General features: G+C 51.9%; 1 protein-coding gene across 1 annotated transcript in view; it reads left to right on the forward strand.

Moving 5' to 3' along the window:
- SHROOM3 (shroom family member 3) overlaps positions 1–15,238 on the forward strand; it is a 138,574-nt gene that overhangs the window by 118,415 nt on the left and 4,921 nt on the right. The window contains exons 5-9 of the mRNA XM_032187178.1: positions 1,604–4,865; positions 7,785–7,861; positions 11,294–12,193; positions 13,264–13,779; positions 14,599–14,749. Of these exons, the coding sequence (XP_032043069.1) occupies positions 1,604–4,865; positions 7,785–7,861; positions 11,294–12,193; positions 13,264–13,779; positions 14,599–14,749 (4,906 nt within the window). The remainder of the gene's footprint in view (positions 1–1,603; positions 4,866–7,784; positions 7,862–11,293; positions 12,194–13,263; positions 13,780–14,598; positions 14,750–15,238) is intronic.

Consider the following 15,238-nt stretch of genomic DNA (forward strand, 5'->3'; position numbering starts at 1 on the left):
AAGTTTAAATTCTGCCCTTGGAACATTTTCCCTGGAAAAGCAGAAGGGTTTGGGGAGCAGGAAATTCTCCTTACAGCCACCGGGATTTAAACCTCACTTCTTCTACAGCCTGGGCAGAGGGGAGGAGGAGAAAACGTGGCATTAAAAAAAAGTGAGCGGGTGGTTACAGAACAAATGTATGTTCCTGACTGGCCTTTGGCGCAGATCATCCTGTGGTGTATTCATTTCCCACCCCAGGCCTTTGCTTCCCAGCCACAGCTCCTGGCAGAGCATTTGGCTGTCTCCTGGGAGCCTGAGGAGGAGCACGGGGAACACCTAGTGGCCAGCTGGCCGCAGCTGCACCGGGCATTGCCAGGGAGATTTTTTAAATATTTTGTTAAACATTTAGTGGTGCATTCAGATGAATAAACCAGAAAAGGCACCTTAAGTCCTAGGGCTGCTGTGCATCCCCAGCTGCCCTGCTGCATGAAGCAGTTTTGGGTTTGTTACCCCAGCAGGGTGAGGCACATAAAAATGGTGAGGCACGTAGAAATGGAGCTTGCCTTTCTTCTGCCAGCCGAGGCTGCAGCTTGCACCCTGGCAGCCCCAGGCTCCATTCCTGCTTGCAGCTCGGAGCCCTGTGTGGGACAGCAGCTTCTCCTCTCCTGCTGCTTTCCTGTGGCTCTGCCAGCAAGGCACCTGTAGCTGCACAGGGAACCAGACAGAGCCGTATCCAAAGGAGGGGAGCTGGGAACAGAGGAAGGGAAAGTAAAATCACCGGGCTACACTCCACAATCCTCCCTGCATTTGCTGGAGTCTGGGAGGAGAGATTAGCCAGGGGGAAACTCCGCAGAAATTTGTGATGTCCCCGTGTGAGGTATACAAGACCTGCACCCAGCACAAGGAGCTCCCTTCCAGCTGATAGAAAGATCTCTGAACATCCTTCTTTCTGAACACTTCTCTGGAGGCCACGAATCCTCTGTCAACACTGACGTTTCTCGGAGCAGGTGCCAAGGTGCCCCTGTACCTGCGGAGTGCCATGGTGAGGGGGCTGTTCTCAAACCCTTAATATTGTCGCCCCCCCCACTTGCCTCCACGCACAAACACATGCATCTCTTCTCTGTCTCGTCAGCTTACTCTTTTTGCAGCAAACAAACTATCCTCGGGACAGCTGAATTTCCAGGAAGCCTGCCAGGGCATAGCCTTCATCTCCATAAAAAGGAATGAAATGGGGAAAAAAGGAAGAGATTAGATTCCCCCCAGAACTCCTCTCGAACTCCTCTCCTCCTCCTCGGTGGCATCGGCCCTCATTCAGCTTCCCAAGTGCTTAGGATAGGTTTGATGGGTGGGTTTGATCCTCCCTGGCTCCAGAGATGCCCTGTCTTTCTGTCTGTGCTTCCCTCCTCCCTCCCCGCTGTGGTAAATAAGAGCCATGTGTTGCAATGTCAAGCAGTTCCTCTTTGTGAACTGGGATGACTGCAAACAGGGGATGGAGCAAGGCCCAAATATGGGTTTTCATCTGCACTTCTCAAAGCTAAACATCTTGCTTCTGAGCTCACTTATAAGTTGTTGTGCCTCTCCTCCGCTCACAGTGGGATTTCACTCTTCTCTCGCTCTTCCCCAGCTCCTCAACCAGCGATCTCTCTGGTTACGAGCATGGCTATCTGAGGAGGAGTCCTGACCAGTACAGCTCCCGGGGCAGCATGGAAAGCCTGGAGCACTCCTCCCCTGGCTACCACCCGTGCCACCTGTCCCCAGCCAAATCCACCAACAGCATCGACCAGCTCTCCCACCTCCACAGCAAGAGAGACTCGGCCTACAGCTCCTTCTCCACCAACTCCAGCCTCCCCGAGTACCCTGCCCCGCCGTTCGGCAAGGAGCACTCCTGCTCCACAGACAGCATGCACTCCCGGGGCGGCCCGCAGGAGGGGATGAGGCAGGCTGACATCAGGTACGTCAAGACGGTCTACGACGCCCAGCGAGGAATCTCGGAGGAGTACGAGGTGAAGTCCTCTGCCTTGCTTCCCAGCACCGAGGCCCGGGCCCCGCTGGACGGCCGTGGCCACGGCAGGCTCCACGGCTTCAGCCGGAGCAACGCGGCTCCCTCCTGGGCGCAGCCAGCCCAGGGCTCCTCGGACAGTGAGAGCCAGCCCCCCAAGGGGCCTCCCTTGCCTCCCGCTCGCAGCGACAGCTACGCGGCCATCAGGCATCACGAGAGGCCCAGCTCGTGCTCCGGCCTCGATCTGAACAAGCCCGGCCGAACCCAGTCGAAAGGGGCCTGGCCTCTTGCCAGCACCCTCTCCCAGGGGCCGCTGCTCAAGAGCCACTTCGGAGAAGGGCACCTGCACACGGTGCTGGAGAAGAGCCCCGAGAGTAGCCCCACAGTGAAGCCCAAGCAGAGCTACTCCCAGCCCGGGCAGCCCCTGCTGCCTACAGGGGTCTACCCGGTGCCTTCCCCAGAGCCGCACTACGCCCAGGTGCCCCAGCCTTCCGCGAGCAGTAACGGGATGGTTTATCCAGCTCTGGCCAAAGAAAGTGGCTACTCTGCGTCTCTTCCCGTCTCGTACGACAAAGGGGCAGCCAGCAGCACGCTGGGCTTTGACGAGAACGGAAACCAAAGCACTGCAAACAGGTCGACCGTCTTCTACCAGCCCCTGGCCGCTGAGAGGAAGCATGATGCCGCAGCCAAGCTTGTCCAGCAAAAACCTCCTAACACGGCAGGCCCAGAAGTCTACCTGAGCACGTCGAGGAAGGAGGAGCTGCTGCCACCTTACAAGGTGGCACACAGCAACCGCGACACCGCAAGCACTGCCCAGGCCTCCAAACACAGTTTGCAAGCCCCGCAGCCCCAGCCGAGGGATGCAGGTGAGAGAAGAAGCCCTTACCAGCCCAGAGAGGACTGGGTGGCTGAATCCCAGGAGGACAGAAATGGCAACACGCAGATAAACGAGAGAGACGCTGCCGCTCCCCACCAGTGGGGGCACAGCAAGGCCAAGCAGTACGGCTTCTCCTCCTTGCAGAACATCGCAGAGAGCGCCAGGAGGCAAAGCAGCTCGGAGCTAAAGGAGACACCGCCAGGTGAGGGTTATGCCAGCGCCAAGCTGTCCTTCTTGAACAGCGGCAGCAAAGAGGAGAAGGACCAGAGGGGACAGGGGCCCAAACAGTGGAGTGATGCAGACCCGCAGGCCTTTTTGAGGCAGGAGGAAGAGGGCACGAGCGTGGCCCCGTTCCATGCTGCCGAGCCAAAATACGAAGAGCCCCCTTCGCCGCAGCACCAGAAAACCTCTGATTTTGGGAGGAGCCGGCTCAGTTCTAGCAGCACCCAGAGCGTTCCCTACGGAAAGCCAGACCCCATCAAGTCCCGCTGCTCTGTACTGGAGAAGGTCAGCAAGTTTGAGCAGCGAGAGCAAAGCACTCAGCGGCCCCACAGCGCCGGCGTTCCCAGCTTCGGCCAGCACTACGGGCCCAGCAGGGCGAGCCAGCCCCCCGGCACCAAGAGCTCCCTGAACAGCCTGGAGGACACGCGCTGCAAGCTCGGCTCCCGCGAGCCTGTCCAGCTGCTCGGGGAGCTGAGCAGGGTGTCCAACCCCTCCGTCAGGAATGGGAATTTGGACGAGGCTCACTGGCACTGCGTGGAGCTGCAGATGGCAGCTTCGGCGAAGCAGACGAGGAGCAGTGAGTTCTACAGCCCGTCTGCTGAAAACGAGGTGCAAACGAGGGCGGCTCCGCTGCCACGGAGCAGAAGCACGTTCCAGCTGGGAGGGGAGCCTGAGAAGGAAGTCCTCTGGAAGGACAACGTCCAGGATGCCCACGGGTCGCAGCTGGACACGCAGTTCAACAGGGCCTACAGGAACAGCATCAAAGACGCCCAGTCCCGGGTGCTGCGGGCCACCTCCTTCCGCCGCATCAGCCCCCCCTTTGGGAGCACACCCACGAGGACAGCCCAGCGGCCTGCCTCGGCCCACGTGGGCGTGAGGAGCACAGCGGTGTCTCCCCACACCCCGAAGGAGAGGCACAGCGTGACGCCGACGGAAGGCAGCCTCTCTGCCCTGGACTACACCAAGGCACAGCACGTCTCGCGCATCGGGGGCCGAAAGCGGCTGACCGCGGAGCAGAAGAAGCGCTCTTACTCGGAGCCGGAGAAGATGAACGAGGTGGGCATCTCCGATGGGGAGCCGTCGCCTTTCTCCTTCCAGAAGAAAAGCCTGAATTTTGTCTTCCCGGAGCGCACAGTGGCTGACAGGCGGAAGATCTTTGAGGAGGGCAAAGCTTCTTCCACGGCCAGCCTCTCCAAGCCGGAGCTCAAGCAGCTCCAGCAGAACGCCCTCGCCGACTACATCGAGCGCAAAACGGGGAAGCGGCCGTCCTCGCAGGACGTCGGGCTGCTCAGGGAGCGCTCCCACAGCTCCTACCTGCAGGCGGGAGGCCCAGACAGCCAGAGCCTTTCCTCTGCCTCCAGCATGAACTCCCTCCAGGACCAGAACCTCTATCGCCGCAGAGAGTCGGTAGAGCGGGTAGGCAGGACGGGGCGGATGTCTTCTACCCTTCCTCCCGGGCTCGTGGGCTGCTTTGATGTGAGCGGAGATGAGCAGAAGAAAGGGCACCGGGACGGCTTGCTCACGAGCCGCCCCAAAACAGACCGGTGCTGGGATCACAGGGCCAAAACGGAGCTCACCAAAGGCACGCAGACAGACCCGCTGGGCCTGCAGGGCCAGCCTTGCTTTGGGAAGCAGGAGCAGGGCTTCGAAACACCCTCCTCCAGGAAATCTGGGAAGTCGGTGTCTGTGGAAGATTTGCTCGACAGGTGCGACAATCGGCAGAGGAAGGGGTGTGTCCCCGTGCACACGCGGTCCAGATCGTCTCCCACAGCGGATAAAAAACACCAGGTAGGTGCAAACGGGATCGTGTTTGGGAAAGCAGGGCTCTCCAGACCAGGGAAAGAGGGGAGACGTCAGGGAACAGGCTGCTGCTCTGTCACAGCAGTTACTCCTTTGGTTGCAGTGGTTAAATGCTTGTTGAAGTGCAGATGGTTCGTTCCATTTACATCACCGGGACACTGGTTTAATGCTTGCCAGTGGGGTGCTGCTGCTGCTGCTCTGCTTTCCTGCTGCTGGGGCTGCTTCAGGGATTTCAGAGCTGCTGGCATTTCAGTGCCTGTGCTGATGATAACGTGCTTGTGGCCTTCCTGCCCCTACCAACCCATCTGAGGTGTCCCAGTTCACCTGCCAGCATCACTGGGGAGGCACTGGGACGTTTCTGGTGGGGTGTGCCATGAAGGTGGTCACAAGGTGGTGCTGCCACTAATCTTGTCTCACTTCCCTAGTGCAAAGCACAGAACCTCAAAAGCTGCTTGAGGTTCTGGTGCTCTGCCCCAGCTCCCACTGTGGCCGACAGTGCTGGGAAGTGCTGGGCAGAGACACGGCCAAGTAACCACTGTGTTTGCCTCCAGCCCTGGGGGGAAGCAGTGCAGAGAAAACCCCACGCAGACGCCGGCCGCTCTCTCCACGTCCCCTGCTTGGTGGTTGGGAACATTGCACTGATGTCACCAACGGGGAATTTGACTGCCTCTGCTGACAGTAAATAGCAGAAACAGGCGAACTGCTTAAAGAACAACTGTCCAGGCCAGCTCTCCAGCTGGCTGAAATCTGGTCGGGCCTATTTAGGTCCTCGCAGCTGGCGAGCCATGGGGATTTGCAGCAGTGGTGGGTCTGATGCCGGGCTCCATCACAGGGAGGGGGAGGAAACAACCCAAATGGGTGGGCAGGCTTCTCACTGCAAATAGTCCAAGTGTTTGGACAGCCTCACATAGTTCAGGGACAGCTGAGACTGGGGACACCTCCTGCTGTTCCTCCACTTGTTGCTGGCCCAGAACAAGTCGAGGTGCAGCGAAGTGGCACTGAGTGAAGTAATGGAAAGGGGGCTAGAGCGAGAGCGCTGCGCTGTGCTCTCAGACACAGCCCAGACCAGGGTGCAGGGGAAGGAGCCGTCCTCCCAGACCTGTTGTGTGCTTCCTCTCTCGACAGACCTCAGATCCCCTGCTACATTTTTAAATCAAGAGAATGCAAACGCAGCTTGTGACTATCAAGTAACCAGAATGTATTCCCAAAGCCACTGCTGTGGGCAACTTCGCAGCACTTGCCAGTCCTGAAGCCTTGTGTTCAGTGGGAGGACAGTCCTCAGTAAAGAGTTAGGGTGAAAACCACACTGCAGCTCCTCTGCCTACAGGAACAGTCAGAGCAGCAGCAGCAACAACAACAACAACATCCAGTTAGAGGAAAATCACTACAATGTACTTCTCAGTGCCAGGTTGGACAACAAACAGCCCTAGTTCGTGTCCCCCAGCCTGCTGCCTCAGGCAGGGGACAGACAGGGAAGTTCTTGAGATCTTTATGTTCCCCCTGTCAGCTCATTTTTAATCTTGAATACATTCAGCAGACAAAGCAGAGTTTCTGCCTGTTGGAAGCTGACTCAAGGAAGACGATGAACAGCGGTGCAGACCTGCTCACAGGGTCTTAGTTCAAGTCCAGAAAGAGGGTAGAGCCCTTCCTGCTGTTTTCCAGAGTGATTTGTCTGTATCCACTTCTGGAGTGAGGAAAAGCATATTCTGAAGTCCCAGTTCAGGAAGGCATGTTTGACTTCAAACATATACACCCAACTATGTGTCTGTTTGTAAAGGAAGTATATTTGAGTGCTCTTAGCTCAGTTTGTTTCTCAACTGTCTCCAATGCAAAACAACAGTTACAAAAGTCAGGGACAAAGCTAAAGCAACAGGGTGATTTTTTGGAGACCTCGTGTGATTTTTTTTTGTGGGAAATGTTTATTTCCAGTTTAGCAGCAGACTTGTCTGCCTCACTGTATATTTTTCAGGGCCTTGTGTACAGTGTATAATGTTCCTTTCAGGCTGCATATAAATCACATTGCAATGTCACTGCAGGAATTTGTTTAAAGATATAAAGAAATTGATAGCCGTGTGGAATTATTAGCTCTAGTCTTCCGAGCAGATTCTCAGCCTTCCTTCCCTTCTGCTTTTTTAGTCTGTCTCAGCCCGCATATCTCCCAGCTCCTGGCCTCCTAAATCAAGATCTGCTCTTACCCTTGCCCTGCAGCAGCACTGTCCAAAGAAGCAAACAACTAGGGGTGTGGGGAACAAGCACTGAAATGCTGTGTGCTGATGAAAAGGTCATCTGGGAGAAAATACCAGCATCTTCAAAAGCAGGCACAGCATTTGCTTTCGTGTCTCTTAACAGTCTGGTGTCCTATGGCAGGAGCTGTAGGGCAGAGAGAATCCGATTTATGAAGCTATTTCAAACCCAAAATGTTTCTGGTTTTAGATAAGTGCCCAAAGAAGAGGTAGGTCCTGCACTTCAGTTTTCAAAAGAACCAAGTGCCAGCCTGTGTGGTGTTTCTCAGCACCTCTGCTTGTGTCTGGAGTTTGTGTCCAACCTACGTGGCATTCAGCACCTCTCTGCAGCAGTTTGGTCCTGATTTTGCACTGGACACAGTTCACTCACTGCTCAATTTCCCTGTTTCAGGCTGTTTTAATGATGTCTCAGCCTCTTGCTTGCATACAAACCAGCAGTGAGCACACAGGTCCCACCGATACCTTTGGGCAAGCTCTCTTACAAGAGGCGAGGAGTAGCCGAGAGGTTCTCAGAAAGTGCTCACCTGGATAAGTCTGCCCACCAGTTCACAGTTTTCCATCCAGCACTATATGGCACATGCAGTGCTTTCATACGAGGAAGCACCAGTGTTTTGTTACTTCCTTTTGATTCCTGCTTGCTGCTAACACCACCTTTGCACTCCAGGAGCTGCTGAGAAGGGAAAGCAGTGAATTTGGCGCCATGGTGAGAGATCCTTTCTACGTGATCAGCGCAGGAGCCAGGTAGGTGTACATTCATGTCCCCTTTGTCGCTTCAGGGCCAGCTCTTGTCACCCTGCTGCCAGCAGCAGTTGCGATGTGTTGTCTGTGTAAGCAGGTGGGTAGGGACAAACCAGAGCAAATGTCTGCGTGGACACGGTTCTGAGTGTCCTGCGCCCAGCAAAGGTAGAAGGAGTAAGTTGCTGAGAGCTTTTTTTGGCCGCTAGAGACATTAACTCTGTAAATTCCTCCTCTGCAATCCTGCCATTTCGGAGCCTGTTTCTGCAGCAGCAAGTTATGTACCTACCAAAATGTGTTTGATCTGCTGTTAGAACTCACCTCCAGACGTTATCCTAACTGAAGGATACCAAAGGAAAAACTACCAGGCTGCCCCACTCTGTCTGGCTTTCTCCAGTGCAGGGTGCTGCCTCCCCCGGAGCAAGAGAACATCTGCGTGGACTAAAATGGAGAGATCTCATTTATTTGGGAGCTTTGTATTTAGGCTGCTTTATTTTGCACAGGCAGGACATTTGCTCGGCAACAGGAGAGTGAAATGTTTTTAAAAATAGAAAAGTGTAATCATAAAACTCATAATATTAGGACTTAGGTAACCGTCCACTTAGCAGCAGATTGTTTTGAAGTTCCCTGGGACTGAAGTTGATCGTGCTGTATTTACTTTTAAATAATAAATAGCTGTTTGCCCTGAGCTCCGAGTGCCCAAACAGCTAAGTCATATTACAGTAAAAACCACCAAGAGGGACTAAAAGAATTGTTCACAGAGGAGCTCTTACAAACTTTCAGTAAATGTTGTCCCACTCCGTTGTCACACTGGCAGTTAACACTGCTGTCTCCAAAGGTTTCACCGTGACAGCTGGAAGCAGAGGAAGGCTCCTAGTCTAGCTGGATCTTACTGGCTATTAATTTTTGCCCCTAAGAAGACATAGATGTTGTTTTAGAGTTCTGCCTTCAGGCACGTCCTTTTGTGATTGTTTAAAACACATTCTTTCTCTTCAATTTGGACCAGCTTTCTCCTTTTTTTTTTCCTGAAAGAACAGCACAGCTTTTAGTTCATCCTGCCTTCCCATTTCTTCTAGAGCTTGCATTTTATCATTCTCAATTAACTATTTTCTACCTTATTTATTTTTTTAACCTAACCTATTTTCCAAGTAATGGGATGGAACAGCCAGACTGAAAAAAAGTTTTTTTGTGGCATGAAATACAGGTTTCTCATCTTCATGCTTCATTGGACAAAGATTATTGGTATTAATATAAAAGTTTTATGATGTTTCTGCTACACGTCATGCATGCTCTGCGAGCATTTTTCTCCCGGGAGGTGTGACGTTGCTTTCCTTTCTTGATCACATTTGGATTTCCCCAAAGATGGAACAAAAGGATGGGAGAAGACAGGAAAAAGCCACTGACTCTCAGGACATAGGTTCCCAGCACAAAGGCTGCAGAGCACTCCCTGTGAGCCTTGGCTGTTAAATGAAGTGGGTTTTGTGTTGCTGAACTTGGAGTGAACTAAATGAGAGTGGGCATGAGCTTAGGAAGTGAGTGGGCTCTGCCTGTGCGTTCCTGAAGCCATAGGCAGTTTTGCATTTAACTCTGAGTGGGAACAAGATCTGAATCCTCTGCAGACTGAAAGGGACGGGTAGCACAGGACCTTAACCGTATGCCAATGATTCACAGAAGGATCTCTGCTGTCGGGTGACGTTGAACCTTGTCCCGCTCCAGTGTGAGTGCGTATGTCACCATCTGGGCTGTGGGATTACTGCAGCATCTTTAATCCATCTCTCAGGAGATGCAAATCTTCGTCCTGTGATTGTCAGCCCCCAGTAGCTATTTTCTAGGTGGTCTTCTCACACGTAACTGTTACCATCCTACCTCTGCCTGCAGCATGCTGCATGCCTGGGCCCTTCAAGGGAGGCAGTGTCAAGCAGGAGGAATTACACTTCTGTGTTCCCTTGGGACACAGCTGTTTAATGTGCTGGAGAGGAGATGGGACCATCTCTACTGCCTTTCTTAATGGAGGAAGGAAAGCTATCAAATGGCCAAGTTACACAAGCCCTGGTCTGCGATCATCTGGTCTTGCCACACGTGCTGTGCTCTTACACTGCCCCGCAGGTGCTGGCTCAGAAGCCCTGTTGGGAATGGCTGTTTTTCTGCCAGTTTAGAAGCCACAGTTGCCTCCACAGTAGGAGAGAGCTTTAAATTAGAGAATTACCATCTGGTGTTTCTGACAAACATTGAGCATCTGAAAAGAATACACATTGCTACTGTCCAGGAACCACAGACAATACCAAGATCAGTCTGTCTGGGAAGTTTCCCCACCCCCAGGCAAAGGCTGCCAAATTCTGTTCTCAGTTACGCCAGAATAACGCCAGAACGACCCATGTGTTTGACAAGGTTGTTCTTAATTTGTACCAGCACGCCTGAGAGCAAATTTGGGCTCCAAGTCTCAAACATCACGGGCTGGCAGCATTAGACTGTTCAAACAATGAGTCTTGAGAACAGAAAATGCATTGGCAATTCATATTTATTGTATTTTATTGTTTTATGGTAGGCCTCATGCTTTTAGGCCATCTTCTCTTGCATCTGCTAGCGCTATTATTACAGCTCATTTTGTTTTCCAGCTAAATTGTCATATGAGCAAGTAGGTTTGGCAACATATTCTGAGCAGGATCCTTTCTTCAAAGGCCAGACACTATTTCTCAGACTCACATGAGAACATTTTACAAGGCATGGAAAGAATAATTTAATCTGCTGACTTTGCAGCCGTAACATCCTGTTGTGGTTGAAGTATCTTGGCTTTGTTTTTTTTTGTAACACCTGCATATATAAATGGAGCTCTTTTTCCTAATGGGATCCCAAGGTTGTAAGAGCTTTTTTTTTATTATTATTTTTATCCACAGTCAAAATACTGCATTTTTTGCTTCACTTTGTTCTTGAAGACAGTCGAATCATTACAATTGTACCTTCCCAGAAGGAACGGATAATGCAATGGCAAATGTTTGGCCCATAAAACTTAAATTGTGAAAGTTATCAGCAATTGAGAATAGACTCTGGAGGTAGATAATGTTAAGTCGTCTTCCTTACTGGGGTCAGTACCTACCCCATCTGTAATAAACAGAGTTCAAAGTGAGGCTGGAAGGGAAGCCAGCTACTCGGGTTTTCCTAAGGTATTTTTCTGCTGGGTTATTGCTGTGATGTTCAGTGTGTGTGTGTGCACATGTATGTGATGTAGCACACGCTGAAAGTGATGTGAGATGGTGGGTAGGAGTGGAAATTAGTAGACTACATTCACCTCTCCCTTCAGTATCACAACTGCACCTCACCTGGATCAGCAGGCACTGACACAGGCCTCAAATGGTCGTCTAACTTGGTTTTTAAGATGCACGGTAGCTTTTCCTGCTCATTGATTAATTACTGAAGTGGTTTCTCTCTTGTTTTTTATAGGTCTTTCAGCAAGAAAGAAAGAAGCCACTCTGAAAAAATGGCGTTTCCAAGTTATTATCCCCATCCACTCCATGGTAGCGAGGTTGCCACCAGGTCCTCCACAGTGACCGAGAGCCATAAGACCTCAGAATCTTCCAGGCAGGATACCAGGACTTCTGCATTTGTCCCATCTCCAACAGAGGCAAGGAGTCACTATCCGGAGCAAAAGCAAGGCTTTAAACCCACGGTCCTTCCTCTTAATCCATATGCATCCGGCCGGTCCTCACCTGCTACGCCCACACAGACTCCCTCAGACTTTCTGACTGCAGATGACGGCCAGGCCCTGAGACAGCACCATGCCAAGCGAGATGCTCTTCCCCCTGAGAGCAGTGGTGCTACACGGGCACAGTCTCTGGATGCTGTTCAGGATAGATCCCCCGAGTCTCCTGCAGAAGAAATCATGTGGAGAAGGAAAGCAGGGCTGCCGCACAGATCCCTCCCTGCCAAGGTGATGTGGGCTCATTCAGTCAAAGACAACAGCTCACCACCAGCTGTGGTGTCTCCTCCAGCAGCTGGGCCGAGGTTCTCCCAGAGGTGGCAGTCCCTGCCGACACAGAGCAGCACTTCTTCTGACCCAGAGACTCCTTCTCCCCAGGAGACCCACCTCCGGATCTCGGAGTCGTGCCTGCAGCTCACACCCCCGCCGTTGCTGCAGGACGATGAAGACGACGAGGTGTTTGTCATGCCTTCCCAGCTTGGGGGCATCCCTCCACCCTTCTCACCCCCACCGCCACCCCCTCTTCCTCCTGAGCTGAGCTCTTGCACTTCTGTGAACGGCACAGAGGAATTCCCACCTCCTCTTGAGGGGCATGGGGCAGCTGGAGACAAATCCACCAGGCTCCCGGAGGAGGACAAAGCGAGGTAAGGGAGAGCTGTCACGCCGTGTCTCAGGCATTGCAGGGCCATATACAGTAAGATATGCAGGGCTGCAGCTGAATGTGACTGACCTCCACAGCTCCGCGTGCCACCACAACCCACCCGCAGCTGCTAGCTGAGCGGGAAGCTTGCGGAGGATTGCATGCATTACAAGGGGAGAGGGACAGACAGACAGACTCGCTGCTGCTAGGCTTTGCTGGCTGCCAAGAGCGTTGTTAAATGATTTGGCCGGGGCAGGGCAGAAAGCTAGAAGACAAAAAGTTTTGTGGTCCATCAGCAGATGCACTGACAGGTGCTTAGTGGGCAAAGCAAAGAGGGTGATGAGTGAGGAAATACCCTGGTCTCATTCTCCCTGCACTTCCTTAGTGGGTTTCAGTGGGGTAGCTTCTCACTCACTCCAGCATGAAGAGTTAAAATGGCTGCTTACTCCATCCAGTCATTGCGTTTTGAGAGAGAACTATGAAAATTTGTCTTTTTCCAAACTGTTAGACTTCCCAGAGTACATTTTAGACCTGGCATGAAACAATCCTGTTATGAAACAGTGAACATGTGCCAAGAAGTGACAACACAAATATGTCACAGTAACTCTGTATAGTGAATTTTTCCTGAAGGATGGGGTTTTGGGCTGGGTGCCCAGCTGGTTTAACTCAGCACAGCTTCCCTTGCTCCCAAGGAAGGAGGAAGGATCCTTCCATCAGAGAAGAATCTGGCCAGGGCTTTTCCAACAAAAAAAGGGCAAATCAAGTGTGGACTGTTCAGGCTGGCATTCAAAGGTGCTGGGATTCAATGTCCCCATCCCATGAGCAGAAAACAGACTGACTTGTCACTTGCTGGTTCTGTGATGGAATGACAAAACAGCAGCATCCAGGTTAAGGGCACAAAGTGCATCTGGCACCCGTAGCTTCATAGTGTGGGCTTTTCTGTGTTGAAATGCAAAGACAGAAATGAGTGAGAGAGAAAGAAAGTGTATTTGTATTAGGCCTTCATCATCTGTTCACAGAAATCCTGTGTGGTAAGTTTACCTTCATCTCACAGAATTTTTCTGTCCATAACAGCTTCAGAAGCTTTCCCAAAGCCCTGGCCAAGAGGGAGATAACAGGGTTGGGCACGAATATCGGTGCAAAGAATTGGTCCTTCTCACCGCCTGCATCAAAGAGGACTAGTTCTCCACCTGCTGTGGATAAGCAGCACCACTTACCTGCTTCTTCTGAAGGGCCTCAAAGCTCTGACAGACAGCCCACAACTCAACCTGAAAGCAACCACAGAGAGCCAGCAGCTAACACCGGAGAGTCAGAAAAGGGCAGCCCAGACTCCGGGACACTCAGCACAGCTCCTCCAGTGAAGACAAAGAAAAAGAGCCCAGAGGACCTTAAGTCAGAGGCTCTAGCGAAAGAGATCGTCCATAAAGACAAGTCTCTGGCTGATATCCTGGATCCAGACTCCAAAATGAAGACAACCATGGACTTAATGGAAGGGCTTTTCCCCAGTGGAACCAGCTTGCTGAAGGAGAACAACATGAAAAGGAAGATGACACAGAAGAAATCTATCAGGACAGCAGCAGAAGATAACACGTAAGCACTCTTTGTTTGGCTTCTGGGTTAACGTCACAGCAGAACTCACTGCTTGCTTGCTTTTAAGGACAAGACTGCCAAATTTTTCCTCACGGGCAGAGTGAGTTTCTCAGGTCCTAGGCATAAGGACTGGCAGGGGGCTTCTGAATGCCCTTTCTCGTGAGCTTGACTGTGCGTGGCCTTTGAGCTCACCTCTCTGGGCCACGTAGAAAACAATGCCGAGCTTGGTGACCGGACAAGAAAGGAACCATCTCTGGAGGTGTTGTTTGATTTTGCTTTCTAAATTTTTGTAATCAGAAGCAATTCAGTCCAAAGAACACAGGTACAACAGTAAAATCAGGACCAAACCAGTGGTGGGCAGAAAGCTCATGAGAGGCCCAGTTTCGAAAGGAGGGGTGGGGGTGTCTTCTTACTACAGACAGACAAAAAGATCAGCCCAAGTCCTGCAGTGTAGCAGAGACTTCCAAAGGATAGCTGGAGAACTACACAGCAGTGAGTGGTAATGCATGATGGTGCCAAATAAAATGATCAGTTTGCCCATCACCAGCTGAGCTGAGCTGATTTTTCCCTAGCAAGGATCTGTTCCTGGTCAGAGCAGTTAACCAGTCAACACTTAAAACAGAGCAGCTGTGCTGTTCTGCGCAGGGAGAGCGATGAAAGCGGCTGAGGTGCACCCTCTGATGGTGAGAATCAGCCACTGCCTTCGTGGTTAGCAGCACTGAGAAGGTACCAAAGAGGGAGTGCTGGAACACCATGGATCTAGGCATGGGAAAAGTCAGGCTCAGACTGACCTCCTCCTTTCTCTTCACTGTGGTGTAGGAGAGAAGAAAAGGAAGCTCCCGTAACCCTGCTCACCTGCCCTGCCTATTACAATGTTTCAGCACCCAAAGCAGAACTGCTGAATAAAATCAAAGACTTGCCGGAAGAAGCAGGGGAGGAAGAGGAGCTGCTGGACATCAATGAGAAGAAGGTAAATTCCAAGTACACACCATCACTTGCTGTTTGCATTCCTGAAATAATAAGAAACCCTGAAGTAAAGTGCATTTCTATTTGATGTCAGCATTTGGCTGATACAATCCTCAGTTGCACGGGGGCTGGATGCATTTAGGCTGCTGGTGAAGCTTCACTGGGGTGACTCAGACTGAGTGAAGAGGGTTAATCTGACTGCACATTTGAGTACAAATCTTGCACAGCCCCGAGGCTGGCCTGTGTTGTGCCAAATGGTGAGCGTACAGGTTGTAAGAGACAGTCCCTGTCCCGCAGCAAGGAAGTAGAAGGCAGAGGTGGAGTTACTTCAGCAAGCTCGGCTTAGAAACAGGAACAGAGTCCAGCTGGTGACTGCACTGTCTCGGTGCGTGAGGTTTCACCCTATGATTTTCCTCCTGACCAGAGCTAATTTACTCATTTTACCTGCTGCCTGCACACACCACCTCCAGAGGAATGTTGGTTACTCCTTTTT

The sequence above is a fragment of the Aythya fuligula genome, chromosome 4 (assembly GCF_009819795.1).
Source record: "Aythya fuligula isolate bAytFul2 chromosome 4, bAytFul2.pri, whole genome shotgun sequence".
In the NCBI taxonomy this organism is placed as follows: Eukaryota; Metazoa; Chordata; class Aves; order Anseriformes; family Anatidae; genus Aythya; species Aythya fuligula.